The sequence below is a fragment of the Gopherus flavomarginatus genome, chromosome 9, assembly GCF_025201925.1.
Source record: "Gopherus flavomarginatus isolate rGopFla2 chromosome 9, rGopFla2.mat.asm, whole genome shotgun sequence".
NCBI lineage: Eukaryota > Metazoa > Chordata > Testudines > Testudinidae > Gopherus > Gopherus flavomarginatus.
The window spans coordinates 40,086,374-40,108,821 of record NC_066625.1 but is presented as its reverse complement, the minus strand read 5'-3'; the positions used below and the strand labels follow the sequence as shown (position 1 = coordinate 40,108,821).

Below are 22,448 nucleotides of genomic sequence, written 5' to 3'. Positions count from 1 at the left end.
ACCTCTTAGGATACAAAAATCCAATTCTGTTCTGAAAAAAGGTAAATTTTATTAATAAAATAAAAGAAGAAAATACATCTGGGACTTAGGTTTTTGCTAGATTTAAAAAAGAAACAATTTCAAGGATTAAGCATCAAGAATAGCTTTCTTGAGGTCCAGCTTAAAGGTTACAAGCCAAACAAAAGCACCTGGGGTTAGCACAGAGGAATCCACAAGCCATAAAGAAATAAAAGGGATTAAACCTAATCACTTCTTCCTAGACATTTCCTGATCTACCTACATATCTGGAGTTTTAGATAAGTAGTTTCTAGGTATGATACTGATAATTTTTCATATCAGGCCCAAGTTTCTCACAGCATAACTGATCCTTGTCTGCCTCTCCCTGAGAATAACAACCAACAGACAAAAGGGAAATCTTGTTTCAATTTTAAAAAGTTCTAGCTCTTTTGGCCAGGTGCCTACTCATTTCCTTTTACCTATGCATAGCAGTGAGACTTTTTAACCCTTTACAGGTAGAGCATTTAGAGGACAACTACTGAGAGGGATTTTATAGCTACTGAATGGCTGGGTATCCATAAAAGGGAGCTTACCCCCCCCCCCTTTTATTTATCACAATGATACAGCCCTCCTTTGTAAAGTGCTGTGAGATCTACAGAGGTAAAGCACTACATAAGAGATAGGTATTATCATCATCTCAGGTGAGGGCTTTAGGGGCATATATTTAAATATGTGATACATTTAAACAAGGTAAACAGGATGATGTGGGTAAATATAGGTCTATCAGTCTGATATGAATCCTGGGCAAGATAATGGAGTGGCTGATATGGGACACGATCAATAAAGAATTAAAGGAGAATAATGTAATTAATTCTAATAAACATGGTTTTATGGAAAATAGATACCGTCAAACTAACTTGATATCTTCTTTTGATGAGCTCACACGTTTGGCTGATAAAACTAATAGTGTTAATGCAGGATCCCTGGATTTCTGTAAGGTGTTTGACTTGGTACCACATGACATTTTCCTGAAAAAACTAGAATGATACAAAATTAACATGGCATAGATTAATTGGATTAAAAGCTGGCTAACTCTCAAAGTGTAACTGGAAACAGGGAACCATCACTGAATATGTGAATTTCTAGTGGGATCCTGCAGAGATCTGTTCTTGGCCCTACACTATTTAATATTTTTATCAATAACCTAGAAGAAAACATAAAATCATTACTGATAAAGTGTGCAGATGACATGATAATTGGAGGAGTGGTAAATAACGAAGAGGACAGATCACTGATACAGAGCAATCTGGATCACTTGGTAAACTGGGTGCAAGCTGACAATATGTGTTTGAATACAGCTAAAAGTAAATGTATACATCTAGGAATGCAGGTCATACTTACAGGATGGGGATCCTATCCTGGGAAGCAGTGATTCTGAGAAAGATTTGGGGTCCTGGTGGTGAAGCTGAACGTGAGCTCCCAGTGTGATGCTGTGGCCAAAAGGGCTAATGCAGTCCTGGGATGCATAAATGGGGGAATCTTGAGTTGGAGTAGAGAGATTATTTTACCTCTGTATTTGGCACTGTGGTGCGACTGCAGCTGTAATACTGTGACCAGTTCTGGTGTCCACAATTCAAGAAGGATATTGAAAACTTGGAGTGGGTTCATGTAAAAGCTACAAGAATGACTAAAGGATTAGAAAACATGATGTATAGTGATAGACTCAAGGAGTTCAATCTATTTAACTTAACAAAGAGGAGGTTAAGGAATAACTTGATCACAGTATATATGTGCCTACATGGGGAAAAGTAGAACATGATCCAATGTCTTGAAGTGGAAGCTAGACAAATTGAGACTGGAAATAAATTGTATATTTTTAACAGTGAAGGTAATTAACAACTGGAACCATTTACTATGGGTCAAGGTAGATTCTCCATTGCTGGCAAATTTTAAATCAAGATTGGATGTCGTTCTAAAATGCAAGGTCTGGGAATTATTTTGGGGCAGTTCTCTAGCCTGTGTTATGGAGGAGATCAGATTAGATGATCACAGTGGTCCCTTCTGACTTTGCAATTTATGAATTAATAAAGATCAATGAATCTGTACATTGTTCCGTTCAACAGTGATGCAAAGGAGAGAAGAAAAAAACATCCTTTTTTTCAGGCTAACCAAAGTCAACCTAGATCTGTCATTGCCTAGATAACTTTAATTTATTACACTGATGCCATTTAAAAATGAAGGGGCAGATGCTCAGTTGGTATAAATTGTCATGGCTCCATTCAGCTGCCATAGCTCTGTGGAGCTATGACAATTAACACCAGCTGACGATCTGACCCCAAAACAACCTGTTAGCCAAACCTTTCTCTACCTGGAAACATGAGCTTGACATTGACGCAGGAAACACTAACCAAGTAACATGTCACCTAAACACTCTAACCAAGTAACATGTTTTTTCTTTAACAAATAAGGGTTCTGGGCTGATCACATGTGTGTATCTTCATCTTACAGTCAAACTAAACAGCCACCATATGTAGCTCCTTTAAAGTGACAAATGGTGACAGACTGCTAAGTACAATGCAGGAAGGGCTGTAAGGAGACAGGATCAATTAGCCAGATGATACAAGATCCGGAATAGAAAGGCCTCTTTGAAACGATAGCATTTTTTTCAGTGTCTGTGTATGTGCCTGTACAGGTAACTATGCATAATATTGTCAACTCTGTCTAGAGGATTTAGAAACAGAGTGAATCCTGGCCTGGATGAAGTCAATGGCAAAACTCCCATTGACTGAAACAAGGCCCGTGATTTTCTCTGATTTTAGTGGAAAAGACCTTTCTAAATCCCCTGTACTACTTTGAAAATCTCAACCTATACCTGCCTGTCCATAGTATTGGTGTCTATATTTATCCATCTGTGTGAAGAGAGAGAGAGACTAACAAAATAAATATTGCCAAAAGAAATGAAATACCATTGAATGAATGGGTGGACTCCCAGGCTCTGTCATTATTCTCTGCCAGCTTCCTGCTTACAATAATCCCAGCGCTGCCTGACTAGACAGATCCCCTTATCACAGTATAAATTACATAAGAGTTATAGAATTGCTGCTGAAGGGAAACAGATTGGGTTGGGTTTGCTTTGTTAGATAGCTAATGAGTGGGATACAGCAGAGCAAAGCCAAAAGGGAGGAGGGGGGAAGTGAATATCTTTGTTAAAGAGAATTTGTCAGTTTCTGCCTGTAACTCCCAGAGGAGTGTTCTGGGGAGAGCTAATTGAATTAAGAACATGTGCACTTCTGCTAGCAAACACTCTTTATCTCCGTCGAGTGAAGATGGCAGGCAAAGAGATGGGATTCATGGTAATTTCAGCTCGGCCAACAGCAGCTGTATGCTGTGCACTTATAATTGCAGAGAACATCATAAACTGTTGCATTTTGCATGATCCTGTCCCCTGGGAGGGGCAGGTTCAGGGAACTGGAGGCGAGGTGGGGAGGGATTTCCACTTGGCAGTATGGTGTCTTGCTTTCTTTGATGCCAGGAGCCTTTCCAAGGTCAAGGCCCCCAGCTTAATGAAATGCATCAGCACAGAAGACAGCATCTGATGGCGTTAATGAGGCAGCAATCAGGAAGTTCGTGAGGGCACCTTCAGAGCACTTGGCAGTGGCTTTGGGGAATCAAGGAAGAAAAGGCACTCGGGCCAAAGGCTGCAGATGTGCGTTGTTTTGTGCCTTCAAAGACAGCTCCTCATTAATGCACTAACAAGACAGTGTCATCCACAGTCACGGAGTAAGACATAGCAAGGGCCATTTCACCGCTTCCCATCACAGACACCAATTTGGCAAGTTAGAGGTGCCTGATTACTTGGGCTGTGCTAAATGAAGAGACTGTCTGCAAGGCGCACACCAGTCATGGGAGAGAGAGGCTTGAGATTATTGCAATGAAGAATCCTCTGGCTCCATGGAGTTTGCATGGTCCCAGCTGAATCTTCTCCAGTGAATGATCATTTCTCTTCTATTTAAGGGCCTTTTGCCTTTCCCAGTTGTTTGGGCTGCTGGTGAATTTCCCTAATATTAGCCATGTAACTGAGCCCTAAACCGAGGCCTGTATCAGTACAGGAACAACTCCAAGGGCAATGGAATTGTGTCTGCGCATCTCACCCTCCTGAGCACAACCCCTTCAAATGCAGACAGGGATCAGAGCCAATGATAACACATTAGTCAAAAGTCAGGCCTACAGATTACTGCAGAGTGGGGAGCTGCCACAGTATCAGAGGAACAGGTTACTGATTATTATGGGGATACCATGGACTTTGCTGATTATTCCAGTGCAGAAGTGATGGCCGTCAGGGACTAGTGTTAATATAGCAGTCACTGGCATTCAGCAGCTCAGTAATCGGCCACAATGGAGAGCCATGGGACAAACCATTGTTTCCCAAGAATGGGGTCACTAGATAAGATACAGGCTTTGGGGAGTGGAGTCTTTGGCAACTAGTAACACTGGGTAAAGTAGGCTCGGAGACACCTGGCCCAGATCCACAAAAGTATTTAGGCTCCTAACTCCCGGTGTCTGGCTGAGAACTCAGAGCCTGTCCCTTCCCCAGTGAACCTAGTTACTGTCATGGGAACAGTGGCACCTAGATTTGTTTTGTCAAAGAAACCACAAGTGGAGAAACGCAGAATAGCAGAATCAGATTATGAAGGGAGTTGGCAGAGCCATGGGGTCCAGGCCAGGGAAGCAGATTGCTACAGATCAGAAACCAGAGAGTGTGGCAATGTTTGGCAGAGGTCCGGCTCCAAAATACCAGGTCACAAATGAGGAGCATTGACAAACTGGGGTACAAGCTCCATAGCATGTCACTGCCGAGCTGCGTTGTCAGAGGGGTGTGCCTGTTCACAGTATCCCAGCGGCCATGGGCCCAGTACTTACAGAAACCAAAACCTTCACATGGTGGAATAAATGAAAGCTATGAGCTGGGAGCCCTGTCACCATTGGGAGTAGCAGAAGGCAGCTGCTGATGCCAGCGGTGGTGGAGCATTGTTGTAATTCATCAGGCAAATTCTGCAAAGCATAAAGCCACCCTCCCCTCCCCCACCATCCTAACCATGACCCCTTTTCCAGGGCAGCAGCAAGGGTTCTGTGGACTCCATTGTTTATTTAATTAGATCCAACTTCCCTCTCTAACCAGATTAGATGACAGTCTATAAAACCCAGGCTGGTGGGGGAGCGGGGCAGAGCTGAGTGGCTGGAAATGAAGGAAGGTAAAATCACATTACAGTCCTGAATTAGCATCTGGCTCAAGCCCTGGCTCTGCTTGCTATCTGCAACATGCCAATCCCTTGCAAAGCCCAGTGTGCTGGGACTGTCCTAGGGACCAGGGCCGGCTCTAGGCACCAGCATTCCAAGCATGTGCTTGGAGTGTCCCTTTTCAAGGTGCAGCATTCTGGCCTTTTGGGGGTGGCACTTTGCTTCGGCAGTGGCACTATAGCCCCTCCTTTTTTTCTTTGCTTGGAGCGGAAAAAAAACTGGAGCCGGTCCTGCTAGGGACGTTTGCCATCGTCGCATTTCCATGCAGGTTTTGGAAACACTTTGTGAAGCTACGTTCTTGTGATCCTTTAGGACCAAGTGTAGGGGCTGCTCTCTCCCCAGACCTCTCTCCTATGCAGCCAATAGCATAGATTCCACCATGGCAAGCCTGGGGAGGCACAGTCAGCCAGAAGAGAAGTCGTCCCCCTTTCCCAACATGGGGTTGATGAGATGGAAGAGATATAAATACCAGCATGTAGGCCAAGGGACTAGACTGGGCTGTGAACAGGTACAGGGCATATCTGTTGAGAAAGGCAGGAGCCACAGATACCTAGCAGCTCACTTCAGGGAATTAAGCCTCAAAAGTCCACAGGCCTCAAATGCTACTGTGACACAGGGAGGGATTATTATCCCCACTTAGCAATAGAAAATGAGGGCCAGAGAGGTTAAGTGCAAGGCTCTAGTAGAGCCAGGAATTAGACCCATAACTCCGATTCCCATGTTCTGTGCCCCTAGTCCCAGCAGCCTTCTCCTCTCATTTGCTAGTTCACAGCCCCAGCAGGAATCAGTCAGAGCAGGACCTCTGAAAATGAAGACCATAATGCCTGAGATCTGTTGTTTGACAGGAACAGACTGTGCAGGGTTTGATTTTTCAGAAGCCCTGCACGACTCTCTGCCTGCTTTGTGCACGGCTATCCCAGCTGGGCAGACCAGCATGGCCAGAACACATGGAAATTAGGAGCAGAATTACTCTCACATTTCTGGAGGCAGCTGCGGGTTTCTGGGCTATTGGAAATCAGGCCCAAGGGGTCTTGATTTCTAAGAAGCAAACACAGGAGAGACTATGGGTTATTCAGAACCCAGTCCCCCTGCTCTTTTCAGCTCTGATCCATTGCCTACAGCTAAGCTCTCTCCATCTAAGCTGTATTGTTGTTTTTTCCAGAGACCGGATATGTTTCTCACCCCGTCCATCACTGAAACTCTTCCTATCCTGGATCCCAAACTCCTGGGGAAGATTGGGGCGATCAGAGAGCCCTGGGCACAATCTTCCTCTCTTGTACCATATGCTTCCATCAAAGGGGACAAATTAAAGTTAGCACTTCAGCCCCCGGATAAGGTAAGTTCTCTCCTTTCCCCAATGACATAGATTGCCTACATAGGACTTAGGAGCATTGCACAGGTGGGACATTCCTCTCTGGTGTTATCTGAACTGATGATCTGCTAGGCTTCTCCAGTCCTGGATTTTGAGAGCCAGCCTTACCCAACTCTGCTGTGAGAACCCCGACTCCTGGGCTGTTCACACAGTCTCTTGCATGTAAGCTGCTCCCAGCTACTTGCAAGCGAATGACACTAGACAATATCTCCGGTCCCAGAAACAACCCTAGGAACCTCTGTCTTGCAGTGTCCAGTTATGCCCGCTGGACACTGCAAGTTTATATACGTTCGTCAATTTAACAAAGAAATTGATATGTACCAGGCTTGTTATCCCAAGGGGAGCCTCTGACACACTTCAAACCAAACACACTGCTTCAGGTAGACTAAACAAACAAATTTATTAGCTATAAAGATAGATTTTAAATGATTATAAATCAAAGCATAACAAGTCAGAGTGGTTATCAAAAGAAAAGAAAATATAAGCACACAGTTTAAACTCTGAACTCTATTAGACTAGGCAGCAACTAGATTAAGCAGTTTTTCTCACTCCACTGGATATTGCAGTCCTTAGTACACAGGTTTGTTCCTTAAACCTGGGCCAATCTCCTCTGTTGGAGTCTTGTCTTCTTCTCTGTGTCTTGGTTGCTTGCAGCATAGGTGGGGCAGGAGAAAGGCCCTATGTGCGTCTACTCTGTTTGTTTTATACCCTCAGTCCATGTGCTTTTGGAGCACAAGTCCAGGCATGTCTGGGGGGCATTGATGAGTCTCTTCTAGCAAGGTTAAGCAATTCCCCTGGTTGGGGCCTCATGCAGGTGAGTCACTGCATTGTAGCTCCCTTGCTGGACAATGGCTGTTGATGGGGTGAGGGGCACTTGGTGGCCACAGGAAATAACTCCAGGGGGGCAGGAAGCTTGGCAGGCCACAGCAAATAACTCTTGCAGGCAGTGTGTTTGAGACCCCTGATCTAAGGGGATGGTTGGCCCCTTACTAAAACTTAGTGGGGGAGGGGGTTGATTGGCCATCTCCCAGTACCAAAAGGAAGGGTCGATGGGAAATCAGGATCTTGAGACTGACAGTCCCAGCAGCAATTGGGAGAGGCCAATACTGCAGATCAGCCTGACTGACAGGGCAGGCAGGCTAATAAGGGAGTCAGGAGGCTGTGGGGGTCCTATCCTCCTTGTGAGTAGAACTGCCAGACATGCCAAATCCATGCAGAAATTGGGCTTGTGTTTGGCTGCATTGGCTTGGGAGTTGCTTGATGGCTAGTTTTTGGCTTGTTGCTTGTTTGACATGTAGCTTGTTGCTTGTTGTAGCTGTTGCTTTTTTTTTTTCAATCGGCGCCCGGCAAGCAGGGGCAAGGGGTGGGGAGAGAATCAGGGATGCACACTGGGCCCACCACAGGCCCAGACTGCATGCCGGGGGAATCTAGTCACATAGAGTGCTGGGGTTCTTAGGGATTGGCTTGTTTTGGCCTTGTTTTGCAATGGGATTAGCTTGATTTTTGGCTTATTGTGAAAGTGAGGGTACTTATTTACCGCATGAAAGTTGGCAACTGTGGGAACTTCCTGGAACAGAGTAGGACCAGACTAAGGAGAGAGCAGAGGCCCGAGCTGATCTCAGGAGCAGGGCCTCGCCAGCCAGAGAGAACACAAGAAGCAGCGCAGGGAGCAGGTCAGTGCTGGGAGCAGAGCTGCAGCAACAACAGACAGAGAAGCAGCCCTGGGAACAGGTCAGTGCTGGGAGGAGAACTGCAGCAACCAGAGCCAGAGGGGTCAGATAAGCAGCCCAGGGAGCTGGAGGCAGAGCAACAACAGTGCTGGGGCTGGAGTTGCGGCTGTAGCTGGAGCAGTATGGAAGTAGGTGCAGTAAGCAGCTGGGGAGAGTGAGGGGAGATCCTGAGCAGTGGGCCCAGTGCAGGGAGACAACCACAGCCAAGAGACCTTGCAGGCCAGACATGGAGGGGGATCATAACCTCAATGGGATGGAAGAGTGGACAATGCTGTGGGGAAGGACCCTGCCACCTAGAGCGTGAAGGTGTGTGGTCACCACCAGAGTGAGTGTCTGACCTACAGCATCTCTGCAGCACAGCCAGGGCCTGGGCAGGAGGCTTGGACTTGTGAGGAACAGACTGTGAATCACAGAATCATAGAAGATTAGGGTTGGAAGAGACCTCAGGATATCATCTAGTCCAACCCCTTGCTCAAAGCAGGACCAACACCAACTAAATAATTTGTCAAACCAGGCCTTAAAAACCATTAGGGATGGATATTCCACCACTTCCCTAGGTAACCCATTCCAGTGCTTCACCACCCTCCTAGTAAAATAGTTTTTCCTAATATCCAACCTCGATCTCCCCCACTGTAACTTGAGACCATTGCTCCTTGTTCTGTCATCTGCCACTACTGAGAACAGCCGAGCTCCATCCTCTTTGGAACCCCGCTTCAGGTAGTTGAAGGCTGCTATCAAATCCCCTGTTCCCTCAGCCTCTCCTCGTAAGTCATGTGCCGCAGCACCCTGATCACTTCCATTGACCTCTCTCCAATTTTTCCAGATCCTTTCTGTAGTAGGGAGCCCAAAACTGGATGCAGTACTCCAGATGTGGCTTCATCAGTGCCAAATAGAGGGGAATAATCACTTTCTTTGATCTGCTGGCAATGTTCCTACTAATGCAGCCCAATATGCCATTAGCCTTCTTGGCAACAAGGGCAACTGCTGACTCATATTCAGCTTCTCATCCACTGTAATCCACAAATCCTTTTCTGCAGAACTGCTGCCTAGCCACTCGGTCCCTAGTCTGTAGCAGTGCCTGGGATTCTTCTGTCCTAAGTGCAGGACTCTGCATTTGTCCTTGTTGAACCTCATCAGATTTCTTTTGGCCCAATTCTCCAATTTGTGTAGGTCCCTCTGTATCCTAGCCCTACCCTCCAGCGTATCTACCTCTCCCTCCAGCTTAGTGTCATCTGCGAACTTGCTGAGGGTGCAATCCATCCTATCGTCCAGATCATTAATAAAGGTGTTGAATAAAACCAGTCCCAGGACCGACCCCTGGGGCACTCTGCTTGATACCAGCTGCCAACTAGACATTGAGCTATTGATCACTACTCATTGAGCCCGACATTCTAGCCAGCTTATAGTCCATTCATCCAATCCACACTTTTTTAATTTGCTAGCAAGAATACTGTGGGAGACCGTATTGAAAGCTTTGCTAAAGTCAAGATATATGACATCCAATGCTGTCCCTATATCCACAGAGCCAGTTATCTCATCATAGAAGGCAATCAGGTTGGTCAGGCATGACTTGCCCTTGGTGAATCCATGTTGACTGTTCCTGATCACCTTCCTCTCCTCCAAGTGCTTCAAAATGGTTTCCTTGAGGACCTGCTTCATGATTTTTCCAGGGACTGAGGTGAGGGTCTGTAGTTCCCTGGGTTCTCTTTCTTCCCTTTTTTAATGATGGGCACTATATTTGCCTATTTCCAATTGTCCAGGACCTCCCCCAATTGCCACAAATTTTCAGAGATAATGACCAATGGCTCTGCAATCACATTAGCCAATTCCCTCAGCACCTTCGAATGCATTAGATCTGGACCCGTGGACTCGTGCATGTCCAGCTTTTCTAAATAGTCTTCAACCTGTTCTTTCATCACTGAGAGCTACTCACCTCCTCACCATACTGTGTTGCCCAGGACAGCTGTGTGGGAGCCGACCTTGTCTGTGAAGACCGAGGCAAAAAGAGCATTGAGTACTTCAGCTTTTTCCACATCATCTGTCACTAGGTTGCCTCCCCCATTCATTAAGGGTCCCACACTTTCCCTAGGCTTTTTCTTTTTGCTAACATACCTGTAGAAACTCTTCTTGTTACCTTTCACATCCCTTGCTAGCTGCAATTCCTGTTATGTTTTGGCCTTCCTGATTACACCTCTGCATGCTCAAGTAACATTTTTATTCTCCTCCGTAGTCTTCTGTCCAAGTTTCCGCTTCTTGTAAGCTTCCTTTTTGTGTTTAAGCTCACTGAAGATTTCACTGTTAAGCCAAGCTGGTTGCCTGCCATATTTGCTATTCTTTCTGCACATCGGGATGTTTTGTTCTTTAAAATACAGCCAGCTTTCCTGGACTCCTTTCCCTGTCATATTAGCCTCCCAGGAGATCCTGCACATCAGTTCCCTAAGGGAGTCAAAGTCTGCTTTTCTGAAGACCAGGGTCCGTATTTTGCTACTCTCCTTTCTTCCTTTTGTGAGGATCTTGAACTCAACCATCAACTGCTCTGACATTCCAGCGATGGCTGTTTGTGGTTCCCCATGCCCACAGAGCGGAGTGACGGGTTTTCCTTTAAACTTTCCCATATTTCCTTTATTTTTTGTAATTAGTTGCTGTTTAATAAATTGTATTTGCTTTGAAGCATCTAGTGTGGAGAGAGCATACTGGAGTGGGGACACCCTAAGCCCCGCCCTAAGTGACCGTGACAAAGTTGGGGGTTAGCCAACAGGAATCCAGACTTGTTGGAGTTACGAGGACTCTGCCACCCAGGAGTATGGAAGGGGAGCCCTCGAGGTCAGGCAGGCCTCTGAGTAAAGGGAGTGTGAGTGTAGTAGAGTGGTGCCAGGGCTCAACCCTCCTTGCGGGCGGAGGGAAGCCACACCGGCCCACCGCGCTCCGTCGACTCGGGGCCCATCCCTTGCTGTGGGGCGGAGTGAACCCACAACAGATAGCAAGTGGCACAGGCCCTTAGGCAGGGCGGGGCAACACACACAGTCTACACTCAGGCCTTTCAGCGGGGCTGAGCAACAAGGTAACAGTATATGTATAAGCCCAGGCCCTTAGGCAGGGCGGGGCAACACACACAGTCTAGGCTCGGGCCTTGTCAGCGGGGGCTGAGCACAGGGGAACAGTATATAAGTACACCCAGGCCCTTGGGCAGGGCGGGGCAACACACACAGTCTAAGCTCGGGCCTCGTCAGTGGGGGTTGAGCACAGGGGAACAGTATATAAGTACGCCCAGGCCCTTGGACAGGGTGGGGCAACACACACAGTCTAGGCTCAGGTCTCATCAGCGGGGCTGAGCACAGGGGAACAGTATATAGCCTCCGCAGGTCAGGAGAGGGGGAGCCTGCCACCCTTGAAGGGGCGGCAGGGGGAACGCAGGCCCTCCCACTCCACTGCGTTCCAGCCCGGGGCCCTAGTAGCAGTCAACACCGCTAGCGGTCAGTGGGGGATCCTGACCGAAACATACTGCCATTGGCTCAGGTGAGCCTGCAGCCTGACTGGGGTCAGCTGCCCCCGGGCCACTTCCAACCTCCCCCTCACTGGGTACCTGCCCTTTGCCAGCGTAGTCCGGGGGGTCCCAGATCATGGGTTCCTCAGGGTGTCTGGCGTCGGGAGGTCCAGTCCACTCCTCGGGGTACCGGGCGTCGGGAGGTCCGGTCCACTCGTCGGGGTACCGGGCATCGGGAGGTCCAGACAGCTTCTCCACAGGCCGAGCGTCGGACCGCTCAGTCGGCTCCTCGGAGTACTGGCCCCAGGGGAGGTCAGGCCAGTACCCCTCCGGGTACCGGGCACGGGGTAGGCCGGGCCCAGCAGGAGCTCGGGCCCTAGCGTCTGCCTTCTCTGGCAGCCTCCTTCTAACTGAGCGCTGGGGCCGGGCTTTTGTACTTCTGGTCCCGCCCCCTGACTTCCGGGGGGGTGGGGACAGGCGGGACGGGCCTTGGACTTCCTGTCCCGCCCCTTGATTTCCGGGGGGCGGGGAACAGGCGGCGGGGCCTCCGCCCGTGGCTGCACCTTCTCTGGCCTATGACCCTCAGGAGCGTGGCGGAGTGAGGCCTCCTCTCTAAACCTCCCCCTTAAAACTGACCCCGGTTCATCGGGGTCAGGCCTCCCCATTTCCGCCAGGTGTGACAAGAAGTCGGCATTAAGATGCTCCTTGCTGGCCCGGTGGCTGACGGTGAAGGCATATTGCTGCAGCGCTAGGTACCACCGTCTCAGCCGCATGTTGTTGTTTCGCATCTGCGCCAACCAGCAGAGCGTGGCGTGGTCTGTGACCAGTAGGAAGGTGTCCCCTAGGAGGTAATATCGGAGGGCGTCACAAGCCCACTTCACGGCCAGGGCTTCCTTCTCGATTACGGCATAGTGCCGTTCCTGTGGAAACAATTTCCTGCTCAGGTAGACAATGGGGTGCTCCTCGCCCTCCACCTCGTGAGACAGAACTGCGCCTAACCCTACCTCGGAGGCATCGGTCTGTTGGATGAACCCTCGGGAGAAGTCTGGACTGTACAGGATGGGTTCCCGGCAGAGGCAATCTTTGAGGGTCTGGAAGGCCAGGTCGCACGCAGAGGTCCATTCTATCCGCCGTGGGCTGTCCTTAGTGAGGAGGTCCATTAGCGGGGCTGCGATGGACGCAAAGCCAGGGATGAACCTCCGATAATAACCTGCCAACCCGAGGAAGCGACGTACCTGTCGTTTTGTGGTGGGGGGTGGGCAGGCGGCTAGGGCTTGGACCTTCCCCACGAGCGGACATACTTGCCCCCTGCCGATAGTATAGCCGAGGTAGGTGGTCTCTTGCCAGCCAATCCGGCACTTCTTCGGGTTGGTGGTTAGTCCAGCATCTCGCAGGGCCCGCAGGACCGCGGCCACCCGTTCTAGGTGGTCATCCCAGGATGTGCTGTAAATAACTATGTCATCCAGGTACACAGTGGCGTATTCCTGGTGTGGGTGGAGGAGAAGGTCCATGAGTCGCTGGAACGTCGCCGGGGCCCCATGGAGGCCAAAGGGCATCAGGGTGAAGTGACAGAGCCCAGAGGGTGCAGCGAACACGGTTTTCTCCTGAGAGGCAGGGTCAAGCGGGATCTCCTAGTACCCCTTGCTAAGGTTGAGGGTGGTGAGGAAGCGGGCCTCGCCCAAACGGTCCAGCAGCTTGTCCACCCGCGGCACTGGGTATGCATCAAACTTCGACACGGAGTTGACACGCCGAAAGTTGGTGCAAAAGCGCTGGGTACCGTCGGGTTTGGGGACCAAGACCACGGGGCTCCGCCACTCACTCTGTGACTGTTCGATGACACCTAGTTCTAGCATCGCCCGTACTTCCTCCTCTACGACGTGTCGCATCCGATGGGGGAGAGGCCTTGTCGCCTCCCGGATTACCACCCCCGGCTCTGTCTGGATGGTATGCTGTTCGAGGGTCGTGTAGCCCGGCTGGGCAGGGAAGGTTTTATGAAATGCCTGTAGGAGACAGCCCGTCTGCTTTCGCTGCTCCTCAGTGAGGGACTCCCCAAGTTGAGGTGTTGTGGGGTCGTCGGGCGGACTAGCCCGGGGCCCCAGTTCTGGTTCGGGGGGGTAGGGGTCGATCAAGAGCCCCTCTCGTTCCTGCCAAGGCTTCAGGAGGTTTACATGGTACCTCTGGGTCCTTTTCCGGCGGTTGGGCTGGTGGACCTCGTAGGTGACCGGGCCAACTTTCTGAATCACCTTATAGGGCCCCTGCCAGCGGGCCAGTAGCTTGGACTCTGTAGAGGGCAAGAGCAACAGCACCTAGTCTCCAGGTTGGAACTCGCGGACCTGCCCCCCCCCGGTTATATGTCTGGGCTTGGGCCTCCTGGGCCACTTTCAAGTTCGCGCGAGCGAGCGTCCCAGCTTGGTTGAGCCACTCTTGAAGCTGGGAGACGTACTGCAAAATTCCCTGCGTGGGAGAAGGGGTCTGTTCCCGCATGAGGTCCAGGAGCCCCCTTGGGCGGCGGCCATATAACAACTCGAAGGGGGAGAACTTGGTGGAGGCCTGGGGCACTTCACAGATAGCCAAGAGCAGGGGCGGGATCAACTGGTCCCACCGGCGCAGGTCCTCGAGGGTGAATTTGCTCACCATGTCTTTTAGAGTCCAGTTGAACCGCTCCACAAGGCCTTCGGTTTATGGGTGGTAAACCGAGGTACGCAACTGCTTGACCCCGAGGAGCGTGCAGACCTGCTGCAATAGTCGGGAGGTGAAGTTAGTCCCCTGGTCAGTGAGTAGCTCCCGGGGCAGGCCGACCCGGACGAAGACCTTGATCAGCTTGTCTGCGATGGCCCAGGCGGTAATGCTCCGGAGCGGAATGGCCTCGGGGAAGCGGGTAGCATAGTCCATAATGACCAGAATATAATGGAACCCGGCCTGACTTCTTGGGAGGGGTCCCACTAAGTCCATGGCCACCCGTTCAAACGGAGTTTCCACGAGGGGCATGGGAATCAGGGAGGCCAGGGCCATTCGTGCGGGGGCAGCCCGTTGGCACTTGGGGCAGGAGACACAGTATCTCCGCACCTCGGCATGCACCCCGGGCCAGAAAAAGCATGACAAAATTCGGGCCAGGGTCTTCTCCTGGCCTAAATGTCCCACCGTGGGAACATCGTGTGCCAGACTCATAACGGCCTGTCGATGGCGGTGCGGGACTACCAGCTGCGCCCGGACCTCCCCCGTACGGGAATCCCGGTCCACGCGGTAGAGACGGTCTCGCTGTAACTCCAAGTGAGGCCAGCTTTGCACCCGGCCTGGGTGGACTGGGACACTGTCGACTGCGGCAAGCTGGTCGTACATCTGGTTTAAGGTGGGGTTCTCCCTCTGGTCGCGACAGAAATCCGTGGTGGCCTTGGGCCTTTCCGTTACCCGCAGTCGGGGTTCCTCCACAGCCTCAGCAGGGCGGTCAGGCTCCATCCCATCAGGCCCATCTGTGGTGCGCTCCAGGACGCGGTCTCCCTCACAGGCGGGGATACCCTCTGGTTCTTCCATTGGATGGGACCGCAGAACGTCCACGAATTCGGGCCAGTCCCGCCCCAAGATCACCGGGTAGGCGAGCCGTAGGGCCAGGCCGACCACAAGAGTCCATGTGACCCCAACCACTGAAAGGGAGACCCGGGCGCTGGCATATGGCCGTATGTCGCCATGGATGCACTGCAGGTGGATTGTCCCAAGCCGCGGGTCTTTAGCGACGCCGAGGCTTTGGCGGACTAAGGTCTGTCCGCAGCCCGAATCAACCAGGGCCCGTGTCTGGCAGCCATCAACAATTACGGGCACGGTGACCTTGGGCAGTTGCGGGGATCGGGCCTGATTTTCTCCGGCGCAGACCTGTCCGAAGTCACACTCCATCGCTGGGCAGTCCCGTTGGAGGTGTCCACGCTTGCCGCAGGAAAAGCAAGGGCTGATCTCGGGCCGCCCAGAGCGGGCCGACCCCCTCTGCTGGCTCCCGGGGGTACTTCGGGGCAGGGGTTCTGGTCGGGCCTCGGGACCTACAAGGCTTTGATGAGTCGGGCCCGCCGGCCGCCGCAGGTGGGGTTCCTGGTCCTGGGGCGTGGTTCGACCTTCGTCGCGGCCGTCCCCCCTTTTTTCCGAGTGAGGGCGTCCGGACCCAGCCGGATGATTTCGTGGTGTCAACTCGCCCGAGGTTTCGGCTGCTAGGAAGTTTTCCATCAGGGTGACGGCGTCCCCCACTGTCGGGGGCCGATGCCGGAGGACCCAGGCTCTTCCCCGGGGCAGGAGGATGTGGAGAAACTGCTCTAAGATGATCTGCTCGAGCAATTCCTCAGGACTTCGTCGGTTGGGCTGGAGCCACTGCGTACACAGGTCCCTCAGTTCCTGGACTATCAGCTGGGGTCAGGCGCCCGTGCCGTAGGTCAGGCCCCTGAACTGCTGCCGGAAGGTTTCAGGGGTGATGTCTAGTGCGTCCAGGATCGCTGCCTTGACTCGGGGGTAGTCCTTGGCATCCTCAGTGGAGAGACCTTGGTATGCGGCCTGGGCCGTTCCCGTTAGATATGGGGCAAGCAGGGTGGCCCACTGATCCGGGGCCCGCCCGGCAACCTGGGCCACCTGCTCAAAGGTTACCAGGAATGCCTCCGGGTCGTCATGGGGGCCCATCTTGGTCAGCCGGACCGGCAGAGGGGGTCGTGGGGTCCCGTCCGGCCCTCCCGACTGGGGATCGGGGCCGCGGGGGAGCACGCCTCCAAGCTGTGGCAGGCACTGTTGCTGAAACTCCTGAGTCCGAGTTGTCAGGTCTTGCATCAGCTGGTGCTGCTGGACCCCCAGCTGTTCGATCAGTTGTTGCTGCTGTAGTCGGACGGCTTCCTGTCGTTGCTGCTGCTGCAGCTGGCCCGCCTGCTGTCGTTCCTGGGTCTCCATCAGAGCTGTGAGGAACTTGGTAAAGTCCATGTCGCCAGGAGGAGAGTAGTCTCCCCCGGCCACCTTCTTGCAGGGGTCAAGAGCTTGTGCCCACATCCTGGGCAGGGAGTCCCCACTTCTGGTACCACGTGTAGAAGAGCGGCGCCGGGGCTCAACCCTCCTTGCGGGCGGAGGGGAGCCACACCGGCCCACCGCGCTCCGTCGACTCGGGGCCCGTCCCTTGCTGCGGGGCGGAGTGAACCCACAACAGTTAGCAAGTGGCCCAGGCCCTTAGGTAGAGCGGGGCAACACACACAGTCTAGGCTCGGGCCTCGTCAGCGGGGGCTGAGCACAGAGGAACAGTATATAAGTACGCCCAGGCCCTTGGGCAGGGCGAGGCAACACACACAGTCTAGGCTCAGGCCTCGTTAGCGGGGCTGAGCACAGGGGAACAGTATATAAGTACGCCCAGGCCCTTGGGCAGGGCGAGGCAACACATACAGTCTAGGCTCAGGCCTCGTTAGCGGGGCTGAGCACAGGGGAACAGAGTATAAGTACGCTCAGGCCCTTGGGCAGGGCGAGACAACACACACAGTCTAGGCTCAGGTCTCGTCAGCGGGGCTGAGCACAGGGGAACAGTATACAGACTCCACAGGTCAGGGGAGGGGGAGCCTGCCACCCTTGAAGGGGCGGCAGGGGGAACGCAGGCCCTCCCACTCCACTGCGTTCCAGCCCGGGGCCCTAGTAGCAGTCAACACTGCTAGCGGTCAGTGGGGGATCCTGACCGAAACACACTGCCATTGGCTCAGGTGAGCCTGCAGCCTGACTGGGGTCGGCTGCCCCCGGGCCACTTCCAACCTCCCCCTCACTGGGTACCTGCCCTTTGCCAGCGTAGTCCGGGGGGTCCCAGATCATGGGTTCCTCAGGGTGTCTGGCGTCGGGAGGTCCAGTCCACTCGTCGGGGTACCGGGCGTCGGGAGGTCCAGTCCACTCGTCGGGGTAACGGGCGTCGGGAGGTCCAGACAGCTTCTCCACAGGCCGAGCGTCGGACCGCTCAGTCAGGTCCTCTGAGTACTGGCCCCAGGGGAGGTCAGGCCAGTACCCCTCCGGGTACCGGGCATGGGGTAGGCTGGGCCCAGCAGGAGCTCGGGCCCTAGCGTCTGCCTTCTCTGGCAGCCTCCTTCTAACTGAGCGCTGGGGCCGGGCTTTTGTACTTCTGGTCCCACCCACTGACTTCCTGGGGGGCGGGGACAGGCGGGACGGGCCTTGGACTTCCTGTCCCGCCTCTTGACTTCTGGGGGGCGGGGACAGGTGGCGGGGCCTCTGCCCATGGCCGCACCTTCTCTGGCCTATGTCCCTCAGGAGCGCGGGGGAGTGGGGCCCCCTCACTACAGGGAGCAAGGACTCAGATCCTTTCGCTAGCCCATTTCACTGGGGTAGTATATAAGCCAGGAAAGTTCCCCACAATAGCAGGACCATTCCCCTGCGTACATTTAGGTTTGACTCCTGTGGGATCATTAGAAACATGGATGGTTATTCCTAGATCCAGCCCAGGACGGGCCAGGGCTGTAGCTTTGGGCGACTGGGCAGGGAAATGGCCCAGTTGCCCAGCAACAGGATAAGTGTTCCCCAGCTGGGTCTGGTCAAACAGGAGTGAGGGGGCGGGCACTGTCCTAGGGAGAAGAGGAGGCTCTCTGGTAGTAGAGAGGGAGCTGGCCCAGAATAAAGAAGGTTGGACTGGAACCTGGTTGTGGGGGAGAACTGTAAGAAGGCTTTAGTCCTGGACTGGGGACGGAATGTCAGGGCAGGTTAGTGGGTACAACTGGGAGGAGACGTGAAGTGAGAAGTCCTCATATCCTCTCCTATGGAGCAGACCCAGGTCCAGAGGGAGGCACCCAAGGAATTCGGCAAGGACCAGAGGACAAAGGGCCTCTGAAGGTCACTGACCTGACAAAAGGATGGAGGGAAGCTGGGGGGAGTGTGAGTTCTCAACTCTGAAGGGCTGGGAGTAGGTGGCGAGAGTGCTTGATTGGTGCCACTCTGGGAAGAGACTGAGAAGTCCCAGAGCTTTGACTGTGTGGCTGTTGATACTGTGAAGGAGGAGGGCCATGTTCTTTAATGACCTGATATGACAGACAATATTTCAGGCATGGAGCTCCTGGCTGAGATGCGGGGCATGCGGGAAGAGGAGGGATGATTGCAGGCTGACGTTGTTGGGGACATGCTGTGTGATCCCTTCAGATGTAGGGGCATGGGCTGCTGAGCTCTCAATGCTGCTACTCAGGACCACCATTACCCCACTGCCTGCACAGACGCATGGCTCAGGAAAGAAGGGAAGGTGAAATGGGAAATGTGAGAGCCCAGGAGGGGCAGGAGCTGTGCAGGTTGCACTGCCTCAGCCAGGAGGGGAGCTCCAGGCCTGTCCTGAGCACAGAAGCCACCTGCTTTGTACTGTACCCCAGGAGAGGAGTAGGAATAATCATTAATGCTTAAGGCAGGGGATCTCAAACTGGGGGTCACAGGGGCATCTGCAACACAAAGGGTAGGGTGAGAAAAAGGCACATAAGGCCTGGGATAGGGCACATAAGGCCTGGGATGGGGCACATAAGGCCTGTGATGGGGAAAGGAAAGACCCTGAACTGTGGAGACTGGAGCATCGCCAATCTGACTGCAGTTGTGATGGGTGTGCTGGTGCTGGGGCTATGTCATCAGAAGTGCCGTCTTGGAGAGCGGTTATTATGTGTATTGGCTTAGTGCCTAGAGGCCAGGGACCGTAGTGTGCTGGGTGCTGTGCAAACATAACAATGCCAATTCCCTGCCCTGAAAAGCTTACAACTGATGTATCTAACAGACAGACAGAAGAAGGGTAAAAGGTGAGAAGTAAAACTGAGGTCCTGAGCATTTGTGGTCATCAGAAATCTCCTGGCACTTTTCAGAAGAGCTGAAGTGTCAGCCCTCATGTTCTAGCCCAGTTCCAACTCAGGAATCAGATCGTTGCAGCTATTTCAGTTGGATGCTCTCTTCTTCTTCTTCACTTCTCTTCCTAAATGGTTGTGTGCTATAGCTGACTCTGTTAAACAGCTGCTGTGTTCCTCCCAGGAGATGGTTGCATTTCTATGGCAGGGGAATGTGTGGAAAATCTGTACAGCCCTACCAGACCCTCTGAGATGAAAAGTGCTAGGGAGCTGAAAGGTAACAGTTAGGACTCTGGCCGTTGGAGCAGCCATGGGGGAAGCACTCACAGTGGGTGGCTTTATACAGGAGCAATGCCAGGAACTGGGACAGGGTAGAAGTGACATTTCTTCATGCAGGAGTGGGGCTGCTTGCACAGTGACACATGGCTGTCACATGAGGATGTGGAAGTGCAGTGTTTTTCATTGTCTGCTGAAGCAGTGTCTGAAAAGTAGGGTGGGAAACTCAAAGACTATGAAATAATTATGGCTCACAGTGACTTATTCATGGCCATTGCCTCTTCTCCACTCTGGGAGCTGCTGGAAACAGGCTTTTTTGCTCTTGGTGACTTGGGGATGCTGTGGCTGAATACTTCCAGTCCGGGCATATCCCCAGCCTCACCACCGTATCTCAGCTTGTGTAATATGGCACTGACAAGCCCTGCCCACCTCCGCAGTCTGGTCATGGGGCAGACTGCAGTGATGGGTGGGCTGTAGATACATTGCCACAAGAGCCAGGATCCCAAGGGGAGAGGGAACATTGATTTCAGACTCTTTAAAGAGCCTGGTTTTGATCACTCTAAGCCTGAACAAACCTACAAAAGCCTTTCCCAAGTCATGCCCTGTGTGTGCTTCCTACTACACCTATCCCCCCCCCATTTCATTAGGGGCATTTCTTCCCTCCTTTCCTCGTCTCCACTGCTGGGCCTGGAGCTCTCTAGATCTAAACAAATGGGGGAGGAGGAAGAAAATGTTGGAACTAGGCCATTTGTGGCATGGATTTAAATATTCATCAGCCCATCAATAATCCATGGAGCTAAACTCTGTTTGAATGTTGCAGTGTCTGCATGTGCCCAGCAGGAGATGAGTTTGCTAACAAGACCTTTCCTGCAGGGAAGGGAACGGGAGCTCAGCTCTTTGTTCACAATGTGTTTGGAGAGCTTTTTTCCAAGTAAAACAGAGCTTCTTTGAGCTCTTAGGCCAGGAGCTCAGCTGCAAGGTGTGCCACTGAAATGCTTTTCATAAGAAGATTGGTGGGGATGTGGTCTAATGCAGAACTCTCTGGGGCACACATGACACATAGGAACTACCAGACTGGATCAGACCTGAGGTCCATCTAGTTCAATGTCCCATCTCTGACGGGGACGGGGCCAGCACCAGAGGCTGCAGAGGAAGGTGTAAGATCCCCCAGTTGCAGAAGTAGGATAATCTCCCCATTACATAAATCTCATCCTGAGCAATAATAGAGACTGGCTTAAGCCCTGAAGCATGAGATTTGATATCTCTTCAAAAGCTTTGTTAGCATCAGTTATTCTAAAGCTGGATGCCCTTGCTATCCATATAAATGTTCAATCCTCTTGTGAAACTTGCTCCCATTACTTAGTGGGCCAGGGCTGAGTCCACGTCTGTTCCCCACTGAGAGCAGGACCTGAGATACACCCCCCTACCCATTTGAAGTTTCTATATCCATCTAGATGTCCCCTGATATCGGCACCTGTTGTGCTGGGGCTATCCATACACATAGCAAGAGAGAGGCTCCTCCAAAGAGCTGACATTCTAAATAGGCAGGGGGTAGTAGACAAATAGGCTATGGCAGGGCAGTCTTAAACCCAAGTGTGAGAATAGCATAGCAATGACGCCATTCCTAGCATGGGACTCAGAAGCCATAGACATCTGTGTAATTAGTTCACTCTCACATGGTTCCATTCCCTGGCATAGTACATGGGAATTTAAATATGTAGGTTTGCTCATGTGCACATGGAGTTCAGATTCTTGCCCTTCCTCCAATATTTCCCTTTCTGCTGTAAAGTGTGAAACCACACGTCCTCCCTTCAGAATCAGATTCGTTGCCCTCCTCCCCAAAAAAAAACCAAAAACAAAACCAAGAAAAAGTCAGAGTTCAAATCCAGAGCTTTGAAAAAAATTCCTCGGGCTTTGTAGGAAGGTTTGAGTGACAGAGAAAAACATAAACTGAAGACTTGGTATCTTTTGAATGAGTAGCTATATCATAAAATTGAGGAGAAAAATATCTTATTGCTTTATTAAAATATAGGAACATAAGACTTGCCTGTGTGGATCAGACCCAAGGTCCATCTAATGCAGTATCCCACTTCTGACAGTGGCCAGCAGCAGATGCTTCAGAGGAATGTGGAATAATCTGCTCCCCACATTGGTCTCATCCTGGTCTCTAATAGCTGGAGATTGGCTTAAGTACTGCAGAACAAATTTGTGGTCCTTAATGACAACTCAGGGTATTCTTGTTATCTATACAGATATCCAATTCCTTTTGGAATTTGGTTAAGTTCTTGGTCTCAGCAACTTCCTTTGGCAATGAGATCCAATCTAATCACACTTTGTGTGAAATATATCCTTTGATCAGTTTTGGATTTCACACCTTTTTATTTCATTGAATGTCCTCTTGTTTTTGTGTGATGAAACACAGAGAACAGACACTCCAATCTCCCTTCCCTATGCCATTCTTTATTTATATACTTTTAGCACAT

At 51.7% G+C, this 22,448-nt stretch overlaps 1 protein-coding gene across 1 annotated transcript in view; it reads left to right on the top strand.

Annotated features, from left to right (window-relative positions):
- The window catches only part of CCDC33 (coiled-coil domain containing 33), a 334,851-nt gene that overhangs the window by 199,708 nt on the left and 112,695 nt on the right, over positions 1-22,448 (top strand). The window contains exon 12 of the mRNA XM_050968177.1: positions 6,458-6,631. Within this exon, the coding sequence (XP_050824134.1) occupies positions 6,458-6,631 (174 nt within the window). The remainder of the gene's footprint in view (positions 1-6,457; positions 6,632-22,448) is intronic.